This window comes from Schistocerca nitens, chromosome 1 (genome assembly GCF_023898315.1).
Source record: "Schistocerca nitens isolate TAMUIC-IGC-003100 chromosome 1, iqSchNite1.1, whole genome shotgun sequence".
Lineage (NCBI taxonomy): Eukaryota > Metazoa > Arthropoda > Insecta > Orthoptera > Acrididae > Schistocerca > Schistocerca nitens.
This window is the reverse complement of record NC_064614.1, coordinates 478,525,208-478,550,717: the sequence shown is the minus strand read 5'-3', so window position 1 is coordinate 478,550,717 and position 25,510 is coordinate 478,525,208. Positions and strand designations below refer to the sequence as shown.

At 40.4% G+C, this 25,510-nt stretch overlaps 1 protein-coding gene across 1 annotated transcript in view; it reads left to right on the top strand.

The window, feature by feature from the left end:
* Window positions 1-25,510, top strand: part of LOC126252096 (centrosomal protein of 290 kDa) — a 187,141-nt gene that overhangs the window by 99,273 nt on the left and 62,358 nt on the right. Inside the window, exons 17-18 of the mRNA XM_049952959.1 lie at window positions 3,750-3,875; window positions 11,460-11,538. Of these exons, the coding sequence (XP_049808916.1) occupies window positions 3,750-3,875; window positions 11,460-11,538 (205 nt within the window). The remainder of the gene's footprint in view (window positions 1-3,749; window positions 3,876-11,459; window positions 11,539-25,510) is intronic.

The window sequence follows — 25,510 nt, the reverse complement described above, 5'->3', positions numbered from 1 at the left end:
AGCTATGATGAAGAGTGTAGAAAGTAAGAGAGGTGTTATCAAGAAGCCTGATTGTATCCTTCAGAACAGTAACTACATGAAGGGTGAGGACAGAGCAGCCCAGTATTTTTTGTATGACTGTGTCCTGAGAAAGACTGTCAAATGGAGCAAGAAGGCAGTCCTCTGGCTGATCAGCTTGTGCTAATCATTGCCTTCATGGTGTATTGAACATAAACCCATGAAAAGAAGATGAAGAACAAGTCATTCCTGTTGTATCAGTGCAGCAGCCAGAAGTGAATGCTCAAGGGGGACGACGAAAGAGAAGACAGAGACCCCAGGAAAACTCCCACATCTTGAACATCTTAAACAGGACCATCTTCAAAGACTATCAGGGGATATGAAGAAACACAAACCGGAGGCAACTTTTGGATCAGGGATCAAGAAATATCCGTCCAACTCCGGCAACATTTCAGTGTGCCTAACTTGAGGAAGGAAACCCACTGCTCATTATGCAAGGTACCACACATTGAAGAACTACCAGAATGTCTTGTGGGTAGGATTTCTAAGTTTGAATGTAATATGATCAGTAGAATAGAACATTAATTGCACTCTAAAATCAACCGGTGCACAAAGGGTGTGACTAAGACATCAGGCTGGTGGGGTATGATGATTATATGTACATGAAGTTTACAATTACATCACAGTAATAGTTTACAAACATGTTCTGCCTGCATTAAAAATTATTGTTTCATAATGCGAAGAAATGTTTTCTTTTCAAACACCAAAAGTATAAAATAAGATGATACAAATTTATTTATGGGTAGATGAAGAAAAAAAAAAAAAAAAAAACTGTTATGTATAGACTACTGATGGTACTGAAAGGAGACCAGAGAACCTGCAAGACAGCTATTTTATGTGGGCTGCATGCAAGTCAGGCAGCACACAATAACTGGCCACTGTGGTAAGTTCAAACAAAACTGTCTGATCCTTAATGTGTTAAGTAGTCAATTTTTTTTTTTTTAAATTAGTCATTTAGTTTGACTGCAAGTATTTACACAGTGCTTGTGAATTATTGAAATGTCATCAAATGCAGTACAACTGGTTCACATTACTCTTGTTGTAAATTGTATGAGAGAGAGTTAGATTATATTAAATGACAAGAGACTTAAGTACAGCTGTAGAACAAGTATGACATAAACATTTATATTAAAATCTCAACTTAATAAATAATTTCACCACATTGTGCCGACTGAAGACACAGTTTTGACTGTGTGATCAGCCAGCACAATGTGTGTGTGTGTGTGTGTGTGTGTGTGTGTGTGTGTTTTTATGTACACTCCACCTTGTTAAAGGATTCACCCAAAAGCTAGCAAAGTATTCGTTCTTTTAGTGTGCCTCTCATTGACACAACACCTTTACTATTCAGTGAGTGGTCCCCTTTACTCCTACATAATCCTTTATTCCTACGTTCTGCCAGAACTTTCTTTGCCATATTTGAAATATCCATTTAAAATCTCCATTTAATATTATCACTTTCCGCTGAGAAGTTGAAATCTTTAATAATATTTCTAGTTGTTTCATAAAAAACGAAAAATCATCAGATGGTCCTGTATATATGAACTTTGCATTAATTTCTACTTTGACAGCAGTAGTTTCAAAATGCTAATTACTGCAAAATCTGAGGCTACCAATGTTTTTACATAAACATTGATGGGAAAAGAATCCCAACACCAAGAAATAATTAGTGCAGAGTAATGAAATTTTAGGAATAAATGTGCCTGGGTAACATATTTCAGTGATTAACATTGGAAGTTCAAATGTTAGTGTATGTGCAAGAAAAGCCATTACAAATGTGAAATGCTGGTACACTAATAACCTGTGTAACTGCCAGAATGTTGAATGCAAGCATGTAAAAGTGCATGTATTGTGTTGTACAGGTGCTGGGTGTCAGTTTGTGGGACGAAATTCTGTGCCTGTTGCACTTGGTCTGTCAATGCAGGGACAGTTAATGCTGATTGTGGATGACACTGGAATTGTGCTAGATTGGAGACAGATCTGGCAACATGTCGACACTCTGCAGAGCATATTGAGTCATAAGAGCAGTTTGAGGGCAAACACTATCCTGTTGGAAAACACACCCTGAAATGCTGTTCATGAATGACAGCACAACAGTTCAAATCACGGTGCTTGGGATAACCACGAGAGTGCTCCTGCTGTCATATGAAATCGAACTCCAGGCCATAACTCCAAGGGTAGGTTCAGTGTGTCTTGGCTGCAGACAGATTGGTTGCAGGTGCTCACCTGTCCTCCTCCTAACCAACACAAGACCATCACTGGCACTGAGGCAGACCTGTCTTTCATCAGAAAACACAACAGCCTTCCATTAAGCTCTTGCTTGACATTACTGAAGTTGCAAATGGTGGTGATTTGGGCTCAGTTGAATGCAAGCTACAGAGCATCTGGCTTGGAGCTGTCCTTGAAGTGACTGATTTGTATCAGTTCATTGTGCCAGTGTTGTCAGCTGCTGCTTGAATTGCTGCTGCAGATGCAGTACGATGCCCCACAGTCATATGCCAAACACAACGGTCTTCCCTCTTGGTAGTGCCACGCGGCTGTCTGGAGTGTGGTCGTCTTATGATCATAGCTTGTTATGGCTCAGCACTGGTAGCAGTCATGTACAGTGGCTACATTTCTGCTCAGTATTTCTGCAGTATCACAGAAGAAACATCCAGTTTCTCATAGCCCTGTTACACAACCTTGTTCAAACTCTTTGAGCTGTCGATAATGGCATCTTTGTCATCTTAAAGGCATTTTTGACTACCATCTATTCACTGTGTCCAGTTTCAAAGGTAACTAATGCTCATGACCGTTACAGTGCTTATTTAATGCAAACCTGATTTTCATCCTTTTAGTGGTGCTACTAGTGCCATTCTTACGTGGCTAGCTCAAAATCTGAATAGACATCATCTTTCAGATGTGAAAACAGAGCTACCAACTTTTACTCATCTTGCACAACTCGCTCTTGGATGTTGGGATTTACTTTTCAGAGTGATTTGTGCTCCCTGAATGACTGTAAATTCTAATGTAAAGTTCTTACTCTATATGAGCATAGAAAAAGAAATAGGAGCATAGAAAAAGAGCATAGAAAAAGAATAAAACTGCATAACATCACTGAATAATCAGAGAAACATATTACATCCAGGCAGCTATACCGTCACATGTTACATGTGTTTCGTCAGATTTCACTCACGATTGTTCACTGCGAGCTGTAATTTGTCCACAGATGTGCATTCCATCAGATTGCATTCCAAGCATTCAGTGATCGTTCACTGTGATCTGTGGTTTGTCCACAGACATACGATCCATAAACATATTCCATGACCTGGCGAGAGATTTCTGCAATATACCGCACTTGTTAGGCACTTATAGTGGGTTCTGAAATTTTAAATAATTTCTTTTCAGTTTTTTCTAGTTTGCTTCAAATTTACTTGTGACATCATCTATGTCATTCTACTTTTGTCTTAATTCAGACTTTATCCTCTTTGCTATACCTTCTAATAAATGTATTTTTATACCTGCAAGCTTATTGGTGAACACCAGTCATTTGTTGTTGATGATACCCAAAGATAGAGTATACCTACAGTGCACAAATGCTCCTGGTAGCTACACTATTAATATTTGTTTGTCACATCATGTGAATAACTACCTGTATTTGAAATGGTGTGTATGTCTATCTCCAGGTCTTGATGTGCAATTTTTTTTCCTAACAGGAAGCCATGCATCAGCGTCTTTTATTGGTCCAACAGACTCCAGTTAATGCTAGTCCCCTTTCTTCATTGGAGATGGCATCAGAAATTATTAAACAGCTTGCTGAGAAATTAAAGATTGTAATTGGAGTAAGTAACTTACATTGAACATGATTTTTCATTTTTTGATTGTATTTCCAGGTAAATATTTTAGCTATTTTAGTGCAGATATGAGAATGATATTTGTAAGAACTTCTTTCCACTTTTATACTGTCATTGGCTAAATGTTATTCAACACACAATTAGTGACATCCTGCCACATCATGTTGAATCAGAAAATGCTTTTAACGTTCTTATTTCCAATATGATTGCTTTTACTATTGCCCTTATTGGAATATCTTATTTGGCAAGGGACATGCTATTGTTGGAAAATATTTGGCAAGGAACATAGATCAGTGGACGTAATTAGTGGAAGATGTTTTTCTGCTTTTTTTGGTGCACGACAGTGATGTTATGTCAGTGGAATAATAACGTTTTCTCAGTTGTTCGTGGCCAGTGAGGACGTAAGAAATCCAAGACAGCTCAGCGTTGTTAAACTAGTTATAGCACTGATTAGTGTCCTTAATCAGTGATTGAGCAGATCTGTACCTCTTTTTTGTCTAAAGGGACAAAAATTTATTTTAATTTCCGACTCACAGGAGTATAGAAGCACCATTACTTCAGAAGTCTTATAATTACCACTGTTTTATGTTCAAGTCACTGTACATCACATTTTAACTAAATGCATTTTATATGCTGACAATAATATAACAATTTGAAAACACTAAACTCACTTATACTAAAACACCAAAGTGCATGGAGGTAACCCTTGATAGAACTCTGTCTTCCAGAGAGCATCTAACAAAAACATCCAACAAACAAAAACATCCAACAAATTGAAGACAGGAAACATCATCATTAAAAAAACTATGTGGTACAACCTTGGGAGCATAAGCACCCACCCTACATTCTTCTGCCAAATATTGTGCACTGGTTTGGCTAAACAGCATATATGCACAAAAGATAGATGTCTAACTAAACAGTGTCATGAGAATAATTACTGGCATTATTAAATCAACACCTACTGTATGGTAGCCAGTACTAAGCCACATTCCATTCCCTCAACTTTGTTGCATAAATGCTGTCACAAATGAGTACAAAAAGATCGTGGATAGTAAAAATTTACCAGTTCGTCAAGATGTTGATGATGCAGACCTTAACCAACTATGCTCTACATGACCACCAACAAAACCAGCAAGGATCACTGTAGAAGATGAGTTCAACATTTCTAATTTATGGTCTCAAGAATGGACTGGACAACAAATTTTAGTGACTGTAGGAAGATACATGATGACTCAGACAAAATTTGTAGTTGGTGAGATGAATGGCGGCTAGCTCAAAATGTAGAAATACGTAAGTAAATGCGGATGAGTAGGAAAAACAACCCTGTAATGCTTGGATACAGCATTAGTAGTGTCCTCGTTGACACAGTCATGTAGTTTAAATATATGGCCATAATGTGCTCGGAGATTTTAAATGGAACAAGCATGTGAGGATTGTGGTAGGGAAGACGAGTGATGGGGGAGTGTTGGGGATCTGCACCAGGTCAGATTAAAGGAAAACATTGAAGCAATTCAGAGGCAGGCTGCTAGATTTGTTGCCAGTGGGTTCAAACCATGTGCAAATGACACAGAAATGCTTTGGGAACTCAAATGGGAATCCTGGGAGGGAAGGCAACATTCTTTACTAGGAGCACTATTGAGAAAATTTAGAAAACTGACATTTGAAGCTGATTACAGAACAATTCTACTGTCGCCAATAAGGACCACAAAGATAATATAAGTGAAATTACAGCCCATACAGAGACATGTAGCAGTCGTTTTTCCCTTGCTCTGTTTGTGAGTGTAACAGGAAACTGGTACATGGTAACCTCTGCCAAGCACCGTATGGTGGCTTGCAGAATATGTACGTAGATGTAGATGAAAATATTAATATGAAGTGTATCCCCCAAAAACCCCTGGGATATGATGTACCACACAAAACATGGTCAATGATAAACTGAATTAGAACCAAACACAATAGACGTGAAAGAAATTGCCCCCCTTCTAACAGCCATGTACCGTAAGTCTCTAGAGGAACGGAAGGTTCCAAATGATTGGAAAAGAGCACAGGTAGTCCCAGTCTTCAAGAAGGGTCATCGAGCAGATGCGCAAAACTATAGACCTATATCTCTGACGTCGATCTGTTGTAGAATTTTAGAACATGTTTTTTGCTCGCGTATCATGTCGTTTTTGGAAACCCAGAATCTACTCTGTAGGAACCGACATGGATTCTGGAAACAGCGATCGTATGAGACCCAACTCGCTTTATTTGTTCATGAGACCCAGAAAATATTAGATACAGGCTCCCAGGTAGATGCTATTTTCCTTGACTTCCGGAAGGCGTTTGATACAGTTCCGCACTGTCGCCTGATAAACAAAGTAAGAACCTACCGAATATCAGACCAGCTGTGTGGATGGATTGAAGAGTTTTTAGCAAACAGAACACAGCATGTTGTTATCAATGGAGAGACGTCTACAGACGTTAAAGTAACCTCTGGCGTGCCATAGGGGAGTGTTATGGGACCATTGCTTATCACAATATATATAAATGACCTAGTAGATAGTGTCGGAAGTTTCATGCGGCTTTTCGCGGATGATGCTGTAGTATACAGAGAAATTGCAGTATTAGAAAATTGTAGCGATATGCAGGAAGATCTACAGCGGATAGGCACTTGGTGCAAGGAGTGGCAACTGACCCTTAACATAGACAAATGTAATGTATTGCGAATACATAGAAAGAAGGACCCTTTATTGTACGATTATATGATAGTGGAACAAACACTGGTAGCAGTTACTTCTGTAAAATATCTGGGAGTATGCATATGGAACGATTTGAAGTGGAATGATCATATAAAATTAATTGTTGGTAAGGCGGGTACCAGGTTGAGATTCATTGGGAGATTCCTTTGAAAATGTAGTCCATCAACAAAGGAGGTGGCTTACAAAACACTCGTTCGACCTATACTTGAGTATTGCTCATCAGTGTGGGATCCGTACCAGATCGGGTTGACGGAGGAGATAGAGAAGATCCAAAGAAGAGCGGCACATTTTGTCACAGGGTTATTTGGTAACCGTGATAGCGTTACGGAGATGTTTAGCAAACTCAAGTGGCAGACTCTGCAAGAGAGGCGCTCTGCATCGCGGTGTAGCTTGCTCGCCAGGTTTCGAGAGGGTGCGTTTCTGGACGAGGTATTGAATATATTGCTTCCCCATACTTATACCTCCCGAGGAGATCACGAATGTAAAATTAGAGAGATTCGAGCGTGCACGGAGGCTTTCCAACAGTCGTTCTTCCCGCGAACCATACGCGACTGGAACAGAAAAGGGAGGTAATGACAGTGGCACGTAAAGTGCCCTCTGCCACTCACCGTTGGGTGGCTTGTGGAGTATGAATGTAGATGTAGACGTGCTAATTTTGTACACAAATGGGGTATGCAACCAGGCCCACTTTGTGATTGCTGAGAATGGAAAATCATCAGACATATCAGAGATGAACGCCCCACAATATCATATGATGGTAGACCAGAAGACTTCCTGCTGGTGCTCCAAAGTCGATAGATTACATAAATGCTCTAGATGTTTGTTCACAAGATTTTATATCACAAATATTAAGCTCTACATTCTGTGTATTTTTTCATTGTATCAAAAAGCCATATGATAGATAAATAAATAAATAAACCTGATAAGAAGCACTCTTGATCTTGGTTTATGGCAAATCCTCAATTTTGGCTGACAGTGGGGCCAGTGTGTTGTCTGGATTACTTTGCAATCTGTTTGGAGGAGGTAGGAGGGATTTCAGTAAATGACAGAATTCCTGTGGTAGCCTTGCATTATTAATCTGGGAACAGTACACAATTTGCATTTTGTTCTAAATTTTTGTTATATGTCTCTTTTATTTCCTGTAAAAAACAACTGAAAAATCTGATCTCTTCTGAGTTTTAGTGTACATGCACACATCTGTTGATAACATTGACCGTTAAATCATTTCAGTTTTTTTGAAATATTTGTTTAGATAAATTTATGATAAACCGTATTTATAAAGGAATTATAGATCAACACACAGGCACACTAAAAATCAGGAATATCAATAGTAATAATAATAATAATAATAATAATAATAAGAAGAAGAAGAAGAAGAAGAAGAAGAAGAAAATACGGTAATGGTCTCAAACATCGCAGAGCAAACAAACAAAGAACAACACGCATCAGTTAAACAATCAGAGGAAAACGAAATCTTAAGACAGCCACCAGAACAAGCACAAATAGAACACAAAGTGACACACATGTTAGATATAGAAGAAAAATTTCAGCTAACATATATAGAATACAAAGACACAAATACAGACATTAGACCATTCTTGCATAGACCACCAAATAACCCACAAGTCAAAACAACAATAATAACTATCAACATAACCATACACAACAAAATAAATGAAAATACAACTATGGAAGAGTTACAACTACTGGTTTATATAGGAGCACTCACTACACTAAATATACACATTAGGCAGAGATCAGAACCAACCAACACACAGAAGAAACCCACAAAACCAACATGGCAACACAGACTACAGATCAGAATAGAAGAACTGAGAAAAGACATCAGACAGCTAACACAAGTTATAAGAAATGAAATATCAGACAAAAAACAAAAAAGGTTAGGTAAAATCTCACAACAAGAAGCGATAGAGCAATTAGATGAAAAGAAGCAGAAATTACAAGCATTGGCCAAACAACTTAGAAGATACAAAAAAAGTGAAAATAGAAGGAAACAAAACCAAACATTCAACGCAAACCAAAAGAAATTTTACCAGACAATATATAACACACACATTAAAATAGACAATCCACCAAACATAACAGACGTGGAACACTTCTGGAGCAACAAATGGCCAAACCCGGTACATAGCAAATTTATGGCTAAAGAAGTTCACCTCAACACATTCACATCTGACTAAATTATTTAATAGTTACACTGCAGACCCATACACAGTCCCTGATACACTTACACAAGGAATACCTTAGCTGAAACCTAAAGATCAAGCAGACACAGCAAACCCAGAAAAATAGCGCCCCATAACATGCCTACCAACAATATAGAAAATGTGATTCTTGAGTTTCTCCCAGCGTATTTGATAATCAAAATAGCCACGGGTGTGCTGCCGGTCTATAGTGTCCAACGGGCACAAAATTTCGGCGATCATACATGTCGCCATCATCAGGTGAACTGATGGACTGAGCTCCTGTGAATGTGCCGGCACGGAGATCCGTAAGCTATGGCTGCTCAGAGGTAACTGGGTTCGGTTGCGGTGGCGGCCGATTTAAATACCCTCCGCCGTCCGCGCCCCGTGCCACGGTCGCGCGGTGGAATAGATTGCGACGGCGTCTGAGATGACGTCGGTGTGATGGCTCTGTCCGCCGTGGTCGTCACCACTATACGTTTGCTCGATTTACTCTTGATTAACCCAATCGCTAGTTCCCAAGCCTTGCTAAGATTATAGCCACAGTCACGGTTTATGAGGTCGTCATTGGTGCGAATTTCGATGGCCTCTCTAACAACGCTGTCCCAGTATCTCGACGTCTGCACCAGAATCCTCGTGTGGTCATACTCCATAGCGTGATTTTCCGACAAACAATGTTCAGCGACCGCCGACTTGCTCGGATACATCAGTCGAGTGTGCCTCTGGTGTTCACGGCATCGATCCTCGACGGTACGCATCGTCTGACCAATATACGACTTGCCACATTGACACGGAATCTGGTACACGCCGGCCTTCCTCAAACCGAGGTCATCTTTGGCGCTCCCCACCAGTGCACGAGTTTTATTTGGAGGACAAAACACAGTTCCGACCCGGTGTTTCTTCAGAATGCGGGCGACTTTCCCCGAGAGTGCGCCTGTGTATGGAATAAATGCAGTGCCTACCTCCTCCCTCGTGACTTCATCCATCTCAACAGGTTGTGCTGCAGTGGTTGGGCGGAGAGCACGTTGAATCTTCCACTCTGAGTACCCATTTTTTCGAAATACAGTTCTCAGATGTTCCAATTCCTGGGGTAGACTCTCTGCGTCAGAGATAGTGCGCGCCCTATGTACTAGAGTTTTAAGTACCCCATTCCTCTGTGAAGGGTGGTGGCAGCTGTCTGCGTGCAAATACAGATCAGTGTGCGTTGTCTTCCGATACACCCCATGACCTAGGGTGCCGTCAGCCCTTCTCTTGACCAAGACGTCAAAGAAAGGTAATTTACCCTCCGTTTCAGTCTCCATAGTGAATTTGATGTTGAGGTGTATGGAGTTTAGATGTGTAAGGAAGTCAAGGAGTTTATCCATACCATGTGGCCAGATGACGAACGTGTCGTCCATGTAACGGTAAAAGCAAGTAGGTTTCCATACGGATGACGACATGGCTTCCTCCTCGAAGTTCTCCATGTACAAATTCGCTACCACCGGTGAGTATGGGCTACCCATGGCGACTCCCTCCATTTGTTCGTAGTATTCACCATTAAAAATAAAATACGTGGAGGTCAAGACATGCCTAAAAAAGTTCCGTGGTCTTCTCGTCAAACTTCTAACTAATCAATTCTAGTGACTCCCGCAGGGGTACCTTCGTAAACAAGGAAACGACGTCAAAACTCACCATGATATCTGACTCATCCAACCTGAAGTTATCAAGGCGTTTAACAAAATCCACGGAATTACGGATGTGATGAGGGCATTTACCCACATAAGGACTTAATATTCCCGTCAGGTATTGTGCCCTGATGTTGCTGACAATGGGGCGTAATGGTACCCCCTCTTTGTGAACTTTCGGGAGTCCATATAGTCTAGGCGGTACCAGACCTTGGAGTAACAATTTCTTAGCGTCACCCTCCGGTAAATCTGCGTCCTTGAGAAGCGCCCTCGTCTTGTTGTCCACCTTCTTTGTAGGGTCAACGCTGATCTTCCGGTAGGAATCGTCATTTAGCAGGCTCTGCATCTTATCAGTGTAGTCCTTATGGGAGACAACAACTGTAGCATTGCCTTTGTCAGCCGGTAAGACAACAATTTCAGAGCGCTCCCTCAGATCACGAATGGCCGCCCTCTCTTTACTGCTGATATTTGACTTCATCGGCTTGGATTTCATCAACGCACGACAAGTTTCACGATGTATTTCCTCAGCTGATTCTGGCGGAAGTCGAGCTGCAACCTGTTCAACAGCACTAACAATGAGTGGCATGGTGTTGAGTGATGATACGGTCTCGGTTTTGCAGAAAGGTCTCAACTTCGCTCCCACCCCCAAGTTCACTGTGGTCGCAGAAATTGTGGTGGGAACCAAGGACATGTTGTAATGCCAGTTCACAAAATGTGTTTTTACTAGTTACTGACCAAGTGACATTGAAAGTGTCCTGAGCATAGTATCTGTGTCACGGGATGTTTCTGAGTAATAATAGTCAGGGTTTCATATCTTGTATTGCATGTCAAATAGCATGTGTACTTATGGTCTTAAATTGGGTTTTTAATGGACTTTTTTTATGTCATGAGTGGTTGGTAGATTGTTCTTACTATTATTTTGCATTTTCATGCTTTAGACTTACATTTATGCATGTTTGTTGACAGGAAAAGCGTGAGCTAGTAACACATACTTCAACTGTTGAGAGAAATCAAAATGAAGAACTTCTAAGTGCCACAGTGAACAGTAAGTCCCCAATAGACACCACACTTCTTCTTCTTCTTCTTCTTGATCATCTCAAAAGTATTGCTTCATTGCTGGTCTTCAGTAATTTCATCAGTTAATTGTAATACTTATAAATTAAAATGTTATAAATCCTTTCTGATAACATTTGTCCCTAGTGTAATCTTGTCTAATGTGACCATTAACAATACAAACAAGAAGATTCTGAACTGTGCTGCTGTAAAGAAATGCTGAAAATGAAATGGATAGGTTGACTGATTAATGGAGAATTATTGAAGCAAATTATGGAGAAAAGAGCATTGTGCACAATTTGACTAAAAGAAAGAATCCATTGATAGGATGCATCTTGAGGTATTAAGGAAGTCAGTTCGATTATGAAGGGAAATGTACTGTAGATAGGCTTTTGTGTGTGTGTGTGTGTGTGTGTTTATTTATTTATTTATTTATTTATTTGCTTGTTTATTTGTTTGGGGGGAGGTAAAAATTGTAGAGGGAGACCAAGGTTTGACCACAGTAAATAGGTTCAAAGGGTGAAGACTGAAACATTTTTGTAGAGACAAAAATGCATGAATAGTATAGGCTAGCATAGAGAGCTGCATCAAATCAGTTTTTGGACTGAAGACCACAACAATAGCAGCAGCAGCAGCAGGCAATTTATGCCATTTCCCTTACCCTTTTCTTGAATTATATCATATGAACCAGGGATGAAGGGCAACATACAGATTCCACATTCCCAGATTTCTGGAAAGTGCTTGACACAATGCCCCACTGCAGACTGTTAATGATGGTACGAAGCATATGGAATAGGTCCCGAGATATGCGAATGGCTCAATGACTTCTTAAGTAATAGAACCTCACACATGGTCTTCAATGACCATTACTCATCAAATATGAGGGTATTGTCAGAAGTGCCCCAGTGAATTGTGGTAGGACTGCTCTTATCCTCTGTATACATAAATTACATGACATACAGGGTGAGCAGTGATCAGCAGCTATTTACTGATGATGCTGTGGTATATGGGAAGATGTTGTCATTGACTGACTGTGTGAGGACTCAAGGTATCTTAGACAAAATTTCTAGTTTGTTTGATGAATGGCAGCTTGATCTTAATGTAGATGAGTGGGGAAAACAACCCTGTATTGTTCAAACACAGCATTTGTAGTGTGCTAATTGACACTCTCATGTCAATTAAATATCCAGGCAAAGCATTGCAAAATGATATGAAATGGAACGAGCATGTAAGGGAATATAAATTGTTGACATTAGTTTATTGGGAGTATTTTCAGAAAGTGTGGTTCATCTGCAAAGGAGACTGAGTGTAGAACACTAGTATGACCCATTCTTGAGTACTGTTTAAGTGTTTGGGATCCCCACCAGTTTAGGTTAAAGGAAAACATAAAAGCAGTTCAGAGGTGGGCTGCTAGATATGTTACTTGTAGGTCTGATCAACTCACGAGCATTGTAGAGATGCTTCATGAGCTCAAGTGGAAATCCCTCCAGGGAAGAAAACATTCCTTTCGTGAAACACTACTCAGAAAATTTAGAGAATCGGCATTAAAAGTTCACTGCAGAATGATTCTAGAACTGCCAACATACATTTCACATAAGGACCATGAAGATAAGAGAAATCAGATCTCATACAGGGGCATTTAGATAGTCATTTTTCCCTCACTCATTTGCGTGTGTAACAGAAAAGGAAGTTCTTGGTAAGCTTCATGCACAATGATTAGCGAAGTAGTACTTAGACGTGGATATAGTAACAAAATGTCACCTATTATGGGTAAAATGTTTACATTTTCATAAAGCAGTCAAGCCACAACTCATGACACAACCTTACAGCTTCAGTTTTACCAGTATCTTTTCTACTACTTCCAAAACTTTACAGAAGTTCTCCTGAATACTTCACTACAGAGTGGAAATTTACTCTGAGACAAATCACTTAGGCTGTGGCTAAGCAATTTCTCTGTGGTACCCTTTTTTCCAAGAGTGTTAATCCCACAGGGCATGTGAGAGAACTACTCTGAGGCTTGGAAATTAGGAGGAAATGTACTGGTGGAAGTGAAGTGGTGAGGAGAGGTGACTCATGCTTGGATAGGTCAGTGACAGAGCACTTGCGCCTGCAAGACAGATATTCTGGGTTTAAGTCTCAGTCTGGCACACAGTTTTAATTTGCCAGTTAGTTTCAAGTCAGTACACACTTCTCCGCAAAGGTGAAATTCATTTTGGAAAATACATGCAGTCAGAAATAAGTTATTTTCATTGTAACCTTAGGAAGAGATTGTTATTCTTAACATTGACACATTTCTCTAACTTCAATCACTTTGGTGGTCATGAGCCCTTTGCCATTACCTTTTAATTCCAAAATCTTAGAGATCAGGTCAAGGAAGTTTATCCTCAAGGAATTTGATGCAGATCATGATTGCATCGATCAGTTCATCGTGATCATTGGGGAAAGACTGAATATGAAAACCTGAGGAGGTTTATCAAGCTTGCTTCCATTCTCTTCCATGGTGATGCCAACCTTGTAAGAGGTTTCTCTGACAGCTCACCAATTCTGGTAAAAAATTTGACTGAAGCCTCTCTTATAGCCCTTTGTATCATTCACAATGTTGTCAAGGTCACTGGGGGTATTGAATCTGTACCCCTCTCAAAGCTTTTAATCCATAGTTTACAAAATGCACATGGGCGGTACAGTGAAGCAGTAGTAGGAAAAAGGATGACTGAGAAGCTGTGAAAAGAAAATGAAAGAAAGAGGAAAGAGGTTAGAGAAAAGGTAAGAGAGCTACAAAGTAAGGAAACAAAACTCATGAAAAGTGCTGAGAAAGAGGTTTGTTGGATTGAAGAAGAAGTTCCATCACTAAAATATACTTGCTTGAGACTTCACTTCATGTTCTGTTTATGTCCGTACCAAATTACCCTGTTACTATACCTTCCATATTTGTATTGTTGAAATTACTTATATTTGAATTTTATTCTTGGATCTCTCTGTAAAAAATCTATTTTTTGCTACATAAGATTCTCATGTCGTATATAGATTTAGAATGACACCTGAGAATGTGTAACGATCTGTGTCCTTTTGAAACAAATTGCCTAACCTGAAATTAATGATGTCAGCTGGAGCTGTTGCATTAGTATGGAACTGTATACATATTGCATTACTGGCATTCATAAACACGTTTTTGCCAGTGAAATAGTTAAGTATGTTTCTTTTCTGTACTGTATGTCATTTTTGCGTCCAGTTCGTCCACGGTCTACTATTTGTTACATTGGATCAGCATACATAATTATCTTGTTTTCAACTGCTGGTGGGTTGTCATTTGTGTAGAAATCTAATAGTAGTGAGCCCAGCATGGACACCTGTAGCACACCATGCTTAATTTCTTGAATGTCAGAGGAAATAGTAGCAATTCATGTATCTATTTTATGTTTTGTTGCTACACAGTGCACTCTGTTTTTGAGAGATGATTTTTATTATATCTCATTGCTTCCACTTTTCTCATAGCATTGAAATTTTCCTAACAGGATATTGTTAGATACAGTGGCAAAAGCTTTAGAAAGATCAAGGAAGAAACCACAGACTTCATTTAGTTTTTACATGCATGTATGAAAGAACAGACACTGTTGATGTACCACAGTTGTACAAAATACTTCAAAATTTTTTCAGGGACTGTGAATTCCTTGACATCATCTGTATGAAGCATAGCTCTACTACCCAATAGTGACATATAAAAATTTGTGCCTAAGTTATTAAGACAATTGCTCACAATTAGCGGGAAATTCAGGTTCGAGTCCCAGTCTGGCACAAATTTTCATATGTCACTATTGGGTATTAAATCTGTACCTAATAAAGCCAGTGAATAAATTTTGATTTACCTAGTTCCTCCAAGTGTGCTAATATCAAATGTTACAAAATCTGCTGTTGCTGCTTTATTTGAACCAGCCTGTTGTGTCTCTCAATGAAATTTATGAATCTGTCTTTCATGACCATGTGATTGATTTGGCTAAAACCAATGTATGATGGGTAGTCATAAAGTTACAGTTATCACTTGGAAGAAATCAAGCTGTGACCATGACACTTGGTGATGGTGCTGATCCTTCTGTACATATTCACCCTTCAGTGCAACTCATTTTTCTGAGTGATGCTTGACTTGGCAGAAACCTTGGTTGTAGGATTCTAGATTTTGGCTGTTCAATCTCTAAAATCAATTCATTGTCAGTCTGAAAAATGCCTGTCATGCTATGGTTAAAAGGGGGAAGAATCATTGGATGGTGTCATCAGAATATGGCGCGAAACAAACTTTCGTAACTCAAAGAAATGGCATATGTGACTGTGTCCTATGCAGAATGAGCTGGGGCATTGATGTGAAGCTAAGCAATTATACAATTCATTGCTAGTTGACAGCACAACATGGTAACACTGATACCCTACTCAGGCTACCTATAGGGCCAGATCCTACATGTATTTTCAGGAAGAGTAGATTGATGACATCCTACAGAACAAATTACAAGATGAAGAGGAGGCAATTTCCCTAACACCAACCACTTATGAATACCTTTTGATTTGTACTATAAATTATGTAATTTAAGAACAGTATTTAATAGGGTATATTTTGGGTACCAATCATCGTAGAATCAGCCACTTAGGCTTTATTTTCTTGTTTCATTAGCACACATTTGGCACCATAGATTATATTTATGAATTCTGAATAATTTGAGTAGTTTATGTCATGTGTGAGACATTTTCTGATGTTGATTTGTGACCAGATCTGTCCACTGGTCCACTGGGCAATTAACATGATGGCTTGGGAGTGACCAGTCATGTGGTGGAAAGTTTTGGTAATGGCAGCTGAATTCGTATGGTGGCCACCACATGTTGAACTGTAGCTTGAGCAGTGGATCAATCACCTTAATAAACTGCGTAAAAACTGTGGTGTTGTTTAAATAAATTTATGTTTTGAGTTATGATGAGATCTGCAGCTGGTTTGATCAGTGGGGGACTTGAGGGGAATTATTAGTATTTTGTTAAGTAATCTGTTAGATGGACATGTGAAGTGATTTTTGTCTACAGTAGAATGATTTGTGCCAATTGTGCAGTGCACCTGCTCAGATATAGCTGAAGTTCCCTTGTCTCAAAGGAACATGTAATTAGGCTGAACTTAAATTTGACACAATAAATTTTTGTTAAAATGTAGAGGATCCTGAGTGTTGCCTTTGAAGAGTGGCTGGTAGAGATGATAACTCTGACACCACTCTTATGAATGCAGTTGTATTCAGTGGGGCGAATGGTGGTGGTGACGGACTGGAGGGCTCAGTGTAAACACTGCAGATACTAAAGAAGGCTTTATTTAATCTCTGCTCATACTTCATCTTGGCTTGGTGAGGCAAAACATGCCTCACTCTGTTGAGCATGCCAGGCACTAACGTAGAGGCAGCAGCTTCCGGCCTCGTGTCAGGATGCTGCATAGGTGACCCACAAAGCTGATTCCAGGCCCACAAATAGTCAGTGGCCTCTGTAGGCCACGGTTGTGATGTCAGCAGTGCACCTCTGCTCTGTCAGCATGGACCCTTGGCCCTATACGTGGCCTCCACAGTGGCATTTGAAGACAGAAGTGCATGGGATTCGACCTGATGCTCTCTCTGGTATGAGTTGGATGGTGGTTTGCAGTGTGGCATTAAGTCCTGGAGTCGAAATTCAGAGCTGGTGGCCAAGCTGTGTGTGACAGTTTGGTGGTGTTGTGGCACCAAGTCCTATGAGGAACTTAGAGCTGGCAGGAGCAAGCACAGCCTGGTCTTGAACCCATAGCTGCTGCTGGCAAAATCCAGTTGTCTCACTGTTCGACATGGCCCTGGTGTTGTGGTTGTGCTGCTGGAGTTGGTCAATGAGAAGTGCCTCTGCCTCAAAATTCACCCATATGCTCTGAGGTGCATTTGTTTAATTAAAACCTGGCACCTAGTCACATCATCCATAATAGGAGATTTACTCTGGTGTGCTGACATTGACCTGCCTGCTACAGTCATTACTACTGTGCAGTGCAGCTTTCCACTTAACATGGCTCTCACTATCCCCTTACATGTATGTTTTCCTGACTCTCATGCCGCCACACTGCAGCTACCAGCTGCAGCTGCTAGTGCAATATTTCACTGCAGCTTTCTCACTACTTCCTATTATGTTTGTTAAAAGACTGGGTAGCAGCAGGCTGTGGTGGTCAAGCGGTTCTAGGCGCTTCAGTCCGGAATTGTGCGACTGCTATGGTCGCAGGTTTGAATCCTGCCTCGGGAATGGATGTGTGTGATGTCCTTAGGTTATTAGGTTAGGTTTAAGTAATTCAAGTTGTAGGGGACTGCTGACCTCAGATGTTAAGTCCCATAGTGCTCAGAGCCATTTGAACCATTTGAACTTGGTAGCATCACCCCACTGCCCCCTTCCATGGGAAGACCAGTCCCCTGGACCTTGCTTCAGCCCAGTTCTCTGTTGAAATTACCTTCCCCCTTAATCTGTAAAACAAGTGCATACTATTCAGTAGGCTAATCTTAACTACTATATAAGTATTATAGTATTCTTCAATTTTGGAAATTATTTTTCATCCCTGCACAGAGAATCCAGTCTACAGAAACTAGAATTACTCGTGAATTGGGTTTCTTCTCGCTCATCATTTCAAATACATAACAGCTAGGCAGAGCAAAATCAGAGTAACTACAGCACTAGAAATTGTGATACTCAAGGTCATGGTTACCTGATGTCTCCTGTCCCGAAATTGTTTTACATGCTGCAACAACTGTTCTGTGGTGGTATGCTCCTCCTGTGCTGTTATCATCTGATTTAGCGAAGAGTCCAGGCTTCACTCCCAGATGTCATTAAGGAAGGTAAGGTTCTATTTGGACATCTCTAGAGGTTCATCTGGCCAGTACACCTGCGGCTGTGTTACAAGAGAGTAACTCACATCGTAGTAACTGCTGTATGAAACATAGGTCTCTTAGTATCACACATAGTCCTGTTGATTAACAATCCACTGCCTTGTAACTCTAAACATTTTGCCCCCATGAGCTTTCCTTGCTCATAGCAACTACTGAACACTACTATGTTGTCATGTACTGACAAGGGGAGGCCATGACATTGGGATCACGTTTAGTAGGTCATTAAAACAATATAATGTGAAAGTAGTAAGGTGCACTACTCTGCAAGAGAAGTTTTATGCATCTGTTATGTATGTGATGTATCTAGGCGAAGGTATGAACTATAAGAAGTAATTGTGGTTGTGTGGTTAGCATCAGCAAATTGCAAGGGGGTCATGGACAAGGTGACGGTTCGAATCCCGATAACACTAATTTTTTAATCTATACTTTTTTCATCACTAGTCACATTATTTAATTTATTGACATTTGAGAGGTAATATAATAAAAAAAGCCATGTGCATTTTCATGAAGTTGTAGTGAATTTCATGATATTTGACTATTAATTATTTGTAAGTTCTCAAGGATGAGTGACCAGCTTGGAAAGCCCAAGTAAAACCTCAATAAATATTGATGTGAATGACTTATTCACAATCAGTAGTATAGTAAGTCACAGTGTACCAGACCACGAGAGTAATGTACAGTTACTTGTCAGATGTGCTCTCGACATCACGTGTTGCACGATGTTATTTGTCATACAGACATGGAAAACATAAACTGAAACTTCGTACAAACACACGTCACTTTTTTTTCATTATATTACCTCTCAAGTGTCACATAAATTAAATAATATGATCAGTGACAAAAAAATATAGAATGAAAAATAGGTATCAGCGGGATTCGAGCTGTCACCTTGTCCACAACACTGCTGAAGTGTGAATGCTAACCGCATGACCACAATGACTTCTTACAGTCAGCACCTTCGCACAGATTAAAATTGCCAGAGTGGTACACCTTACTACTTTCACATTATGTCATTTTGTTGGCCTACGAAAGTTGTACAAAGCTTGAAGTAAATCTTTGATCCCAACGTCGTGGCCTCCCCTTGTGAGTATATCTGACATAAACCTGCTGTCTGAAGATACAGTTTTGGTTCAGTCATTTCCTTTTGGCTTGGATTTCCATCTGCCTTATCTCTGAAATATTGCACGATGCTCCCACCAGCCCAACCTCACAAGTCAGGCAAATGGTGACTACCCTGTTCTGACATTGCAGAAACTCATCCTCGGTCATCTCCACATGTCAATCCCTGTCTTCTGCCCCTAGTAGCACACCTTCCTCTCTAATCTGCACAAGTTTTCCAGCTGCCACTAACTTCACTGAATAGGTGTGCACCATGTAACATCTAAACACTGGATGCTTGCTTGCTAAAGGTATCCCCACTGATACATATAACCATGCATTATCTGTTGCCACATCTACCACCACACCATGGTAGCAGAACAGCAAGTTATGGCTGCTCAGCTCTGCTATTAACTGTAATTCCAGCAGTAATTTTCCTTGCACTCACCTCAACCCCCTCAGATACTGCCCAGGTGACAGCAACACTGGACTTCACTTTCCTGATGAGTGGCTTCTTGCAAATACATTAACACCGCAGTTGCGTCCATGTACTATAACCTAGTGACTGTAGTAGTCACTTGTTATTCTTGTATCTAACACTTGTGTCTTTGTACTGCTTCGAAATCTAAGCTTAGAGTGCTAGTTGAGGCTCTGGCATAATTCATACCTTCCTTGGTAAGCTGTTGAAGCATGCTTATATTGTTCAACACGCTGTTCTCCAGTTTCACAATCTGGATGGAATGCCACTCCATAGTTGCTTTTTTCGACTCCATTAACACCTTTGTGGCTTCAACTGTTTTATTCAATGTGCTCATAGTGCATGCATCTTCTGTCTCTTATATGGTGTTTAGTATTCTACCACCGGCATCTATCCATCTGCTTTTTACCATGCTGGACTCGTGAGGTACCAATTCTGATCACTTCCTATATCTGCTCCTTTACATGTGCAAATGCCCCAAGTAACTTCCAGCATTCCTTTGACGCCTCTCTCAGTATCCTGTTACTATTTTCTAACTGTTGTGTCTCTGAAAACACTTCCTCCAACATCCTTATCCCACAATTCCTGAATTGCCACCTTTGAATGGGTAACAGTACTTCTTGTCACCTAAGAAACAGAACTCTTCTCTGCAGTTGGTGATCTTGGAGTGCCCCGATTCGACTCCTAGTAAGAGGTACAGCACTGCAAAACTATTATTCTTCTTTTTTGGTCCTTCTCCCATATGGCAGCCTGAGAAAAAGGAACAAAATCACCTCTCCACCCCTCCAAAGCCTACTGTCTCCAAACAATACAACTTAGCATACTAACAATGAATCCTACTCTAACACAAATATACAATCTTATATAAAACAATGTTAATCCTCTAATATAACAACAAAAACAATCAATATTTGACAAAATAATTTAATTGTGTAGATAAAATAATCTACTCACTAAGTGGTGGCAGAACACACACACACACACACAAAAGAAAGTTATAATTAGACAAGATTTCAGAGCCAGTGGCTCCTTCTTCAGGCAGAAGGGTGAAGGGGAAGAAAGAGGGGTGAAGGAAAAGGACAGGAAAGGTCTAGTAAAAGGGGTAGATTTCGGGGAAAGTCACCCAGATTTGTGGGTCAGGGGAGACTCACTGCACGGGATGAGAAGGAAAGACAGACTGCTGAAGACTGCATTTGATGAGAATTGAAAATCTGATAGTTCAAAGGTGGAAGATGGGTAATATGCAAGATAGAGATTCCTGCTTAAACATCGTGTGCGAGTTAATAAGAGTGAAAAGCTATGTGCATCGTATGTAACAGAGGTGGGAGCAGGTCGGTGAAAAATTGGTGGCTAAGACAATGAAAGATGTATAAAGCTAAAACAGAGTGAAGAAAAGACTAGTTATTGTGAAGAAATGCTGAGACAGAAGAAATTAACATAAATTAAGACCAGGTGGGTGGCAAGAATCAAGGACATATTGTAGTGCAACTTCCCACCTGCAGAGTTCTGAGAAACCATTCTCACCTCAGTCTTACTGGACATAATTACTCCACCATCCTAGTTCAAAAGCAGCTTTCCTGAACATCATGTCCAATCAAATTCCCTGAAATGAGCTCCAGTCTGTCAGAGATTTTGCCCACCACACCTAGAATAGCTTTTCATCACTCTCCCAATCTCAGCAATATTCTCATCAGACCCTATGCCCCTTCTGCACCCATCTCCCTACCCCATAGCTCCTATCCCTGTGACCGTCCCGCTGCAAGACTTGCCCTATGCACCCTCTTACCACCACCTATACCAACCCTATAACTGGCAGAACATATACTATCAAAGGGAGAGCCACCTGTAAAATGACACATGTCATATACCAGTTGTTAATGTAAACACTGTTCGGCCTTTTACATTGGCATGACTACCATAAAATTATCAATTAGGATGAATGGGCATAGCAGAGGGTGTATACTGGCAACATGCAATATCCTGTTGCAGAGAATGCTCTACAACATGACAGTCGTGACCTCAGTGCCTGTTTCACCACATATGCCATCTGGATTCTTCCCCCAGACACCAGTTTCTTAGAACTCTGCAAGTGGGAACTTGCACTAAAACATGTCCTTGATTCTTGCCACCCACTTGGTGTTAATTTATATTAATTTCTTCTGTCTCAGCATTTCTTCATAATAACTAGTCTTTTCTTCATTCCGTTTTAGTTTTATATATCTTGCATTGTCTTACCCATATATTTTTCTGCGTCTCCCTCCCACCTCTGTTACATACGATGCACTTAGCTTTTCACTCTTATTAACTCATGCACAAAGTTTAAGCAGTAATCTCTGTCTTGCATATTACCCTGTCTTCCACCTTTAAGCTCATAGGTTTTCAAATCTCATCCGATGCAGTCTCCAACAATCAGTCTTTTCTTCTCACCCAGTACAGTAAATCTCCCATGAGCTGCGGTTCCGGTTGACCTTCCCGAAATCTACCCCTTTCCTGTCCTTTTCCTTCACCCCTCTTCCTTCCCCTTCAACCCTTCTGCCTGAAGAAGGAGCCACTGGCTTCGAAAGCTGGCCTAATTATAAATTTCTTTTGTGTGCGTGCTCTGCCGCCACTTGGTGTGTAGATTTTTTTTATCTATCCAATTAAAATATTAATGCTCTGTACTACACAAAAAAAAAATAAATAAATAAATAAATAAATAAATAAATCACAAAATTTAACGCGTGTCAATTGTTTCCTGCCCCACGGCATGTTGTGTGTGAGATATCTGAAACTCCTTCACTTGTTATTCATCCTTCTGTTTCTTCTTCTTTGCCTCTTTCCTCACTTTCATTCCTACCTCCTATGTAATTGGTTCTGGTGCACCCTTGAATGGTTGTAGATGCCCAACATGCACAATTATTGACCTTGTTGATAGCTGCAGCTTTACATTTACTGGTGATGTAGCCTCAATTACTTGGTATGGGTCCTGGTACTGTGTTACAAATTTCTTTATTTTCTCCTTCACAGTATTTGGACTCAAAAACAACACAATTGGCCTATTTTGTACTGAGGTAACGTTCTCACTCACTTCAATACCTCTTCCTGCTTCTCCAGTGCCGTAGTATTTTGTTGCTGAACCTTTTTCCAAGCTTCCCTCACCATAATGAGATTTTCACTCTGCAGCGGAGTGTGCACTGATATGAAACTTCCTGGCAGATTAAAACTGTGTGCCCGACCGAGACTCGAACTCGGGACCTTTGCCTTTCGCGGGCAAGCGCTCTACCAACTGAGCTACCCAAGCACGACTCACAACCCGCCCTCACTGCTTTAATTCTGCTTCTGTGGAGTTTGGAAGGTAGAAGACGAGGTACTGGCGGAATTAAAGCAGTGAGGACGGGTCGTGAGTCGTGCTTGGGTAGCTCAGTTGGTAGAGCACTTGCCCGTGAAAGGCAAAGGTCCCGAGTTCGTGTCTCGGTCTGGCACACAGTTTTAAGCTGCCAGGAAGTTTCATATCAGCGCACACTCTACTGCAGAGTGAAAATCTCATTCTTCTTCTGATAGTTTGGAAACGCCAACACTGGACTCAGTCTTAACAGAGTCTTTATATTTGACAAATTCTCCATGACATTCTTTTATATGACAGTTATGCCAAACATTATCAAGCATTGTCACTGCCTAAAATTTGACAGCAGTAATGTACATGAGAAACTGTGTGCTATGTTATAGGATATATTTCAGATCCTGTTGTATTAACTGACAAGCATGTCATTTCTATAGTAGTGCATAATCTGCCACTGATGATGGATTATAAAACCGCAAAAACAGTTTTGCCAAATAAAACATTTCTCGTGCAGCTCATGGGGTATAGAAGATGTCTTTTAATAATCTTAACACCATTCTTCAACAATTGTGTAAGCAGTTGTGCAATATCCACAAATTCCTTCATGGAATTGTTCATTCCTGGTACCAGAAAATCTTGCTCTGCTTGCGCTAATCTAGGATCAGTTCTTACACCATCCTTACTAATTACACAGCCTATTCAAGTGCAAAGTGACATTTCTCAGTACGTAGTGTCAAATAATCTTGGAGAAGATGACCGCTCTGATGATTGCAGTTGCACTCGGTCAGGTGAGTGGTTGTGCTGACAAGCTGCAGGGTCCCTTGGAAACGCTTCTGACAGTAAAGAAGGTTTTATTCAATTTCTGTACATGCTTCAGTGTTGCGAAACACGCTACACACTGTTGATGTTGGCTGGCACTGATGTGCAGGCAGGGGCTTCTGCCCTGGTGAGAGGATGCCATTAGGCACCCCACAATGCTGATGGTAGGTCTGTGGATGGTCAGTAGCCTCTGTACATGCCCCATATGTCCATAATAAAAAACTTTTTACATTCGGTGCAAACACAGTTCTTCAGTCCCTTATGCCTGTTGACACATTGATTCCCTCATATTCCAGTGTCAATCTAACCTCTGTATGAAGGTCTTTAGGCACCACAGTGGGCACCCTCGTAGATGCCTTAGGTGCAAAACCTCTCAGAAAAGCATCAAGCCAAGTTGCTCAGTTTCCTGTAGCAATACTTTATCTCCTCATTCTGCTTTAACTCATAAGCACACACATTCAGTTTCCTAATCCTATCTGAAAAATCTTCCCCTGATTCATTATGCCTTTTGGAAACCACTCTCAATAGCTTGTGGAAAAACCATGCAGTGTACAGTTTCCCACACCTTTGTTAATGCTTGCCTGATCAAAAGTCCATGTCTTGCACAGCACATCTCTCCACTGTACAAACGACTTCACTAATCCTGTTAAACGTAACCTTGCTATCTGTAATGATTGCTTATCTGATCAACACCCTATGTGAGATCCTCCACAAATGCTAACACATCCTCAGATGACTTACAAGAAAATGGAGAAACAAGGTTAGCAGCAGCCAGATATAATCCTAGAGCCTGTGACTTCAACATCTCTATTTCCTCATTTTTCTCTGCTAGTTTATTATCCGAAACCATTCTATCTGTTCTTAATTGAGCTACCTGGTCCACCAATAACTCTACAGCCTTCTTTCTAGTGACACCTTGTAGCTCTAATTTTGCCATTGCTTCACCATTATCATTTTAAAGACTCAGAATTAATAATAACCCAAAACAATACAAAAAATAATCCAACAGTAATCCAGACAGTAGCTACCTATCCTACCAGCCTGCTTCTTTTGTCTAATTATGAGCCACCTGGACTCTCTACATTGTCTAGCCTTGTGTCCAAACTGATAATATGTAAATGCCCAAAATGATTACATGTAAAACAAACAACTGCTGCAGACTTGGCACAAGAGCAGAATGCTCAAGCAAGTTGTACTGTGTAAAACACACAGGTACTAACAATTCATATCTAGAATTTCCCTTAAACTGTGATAACTCCTCCACTGTTACAAAAGTAACCCTACTATTATCAAACTCAATCCTCAATCACATGATCGTCACCACAAAAGAACAAGATGATATCTC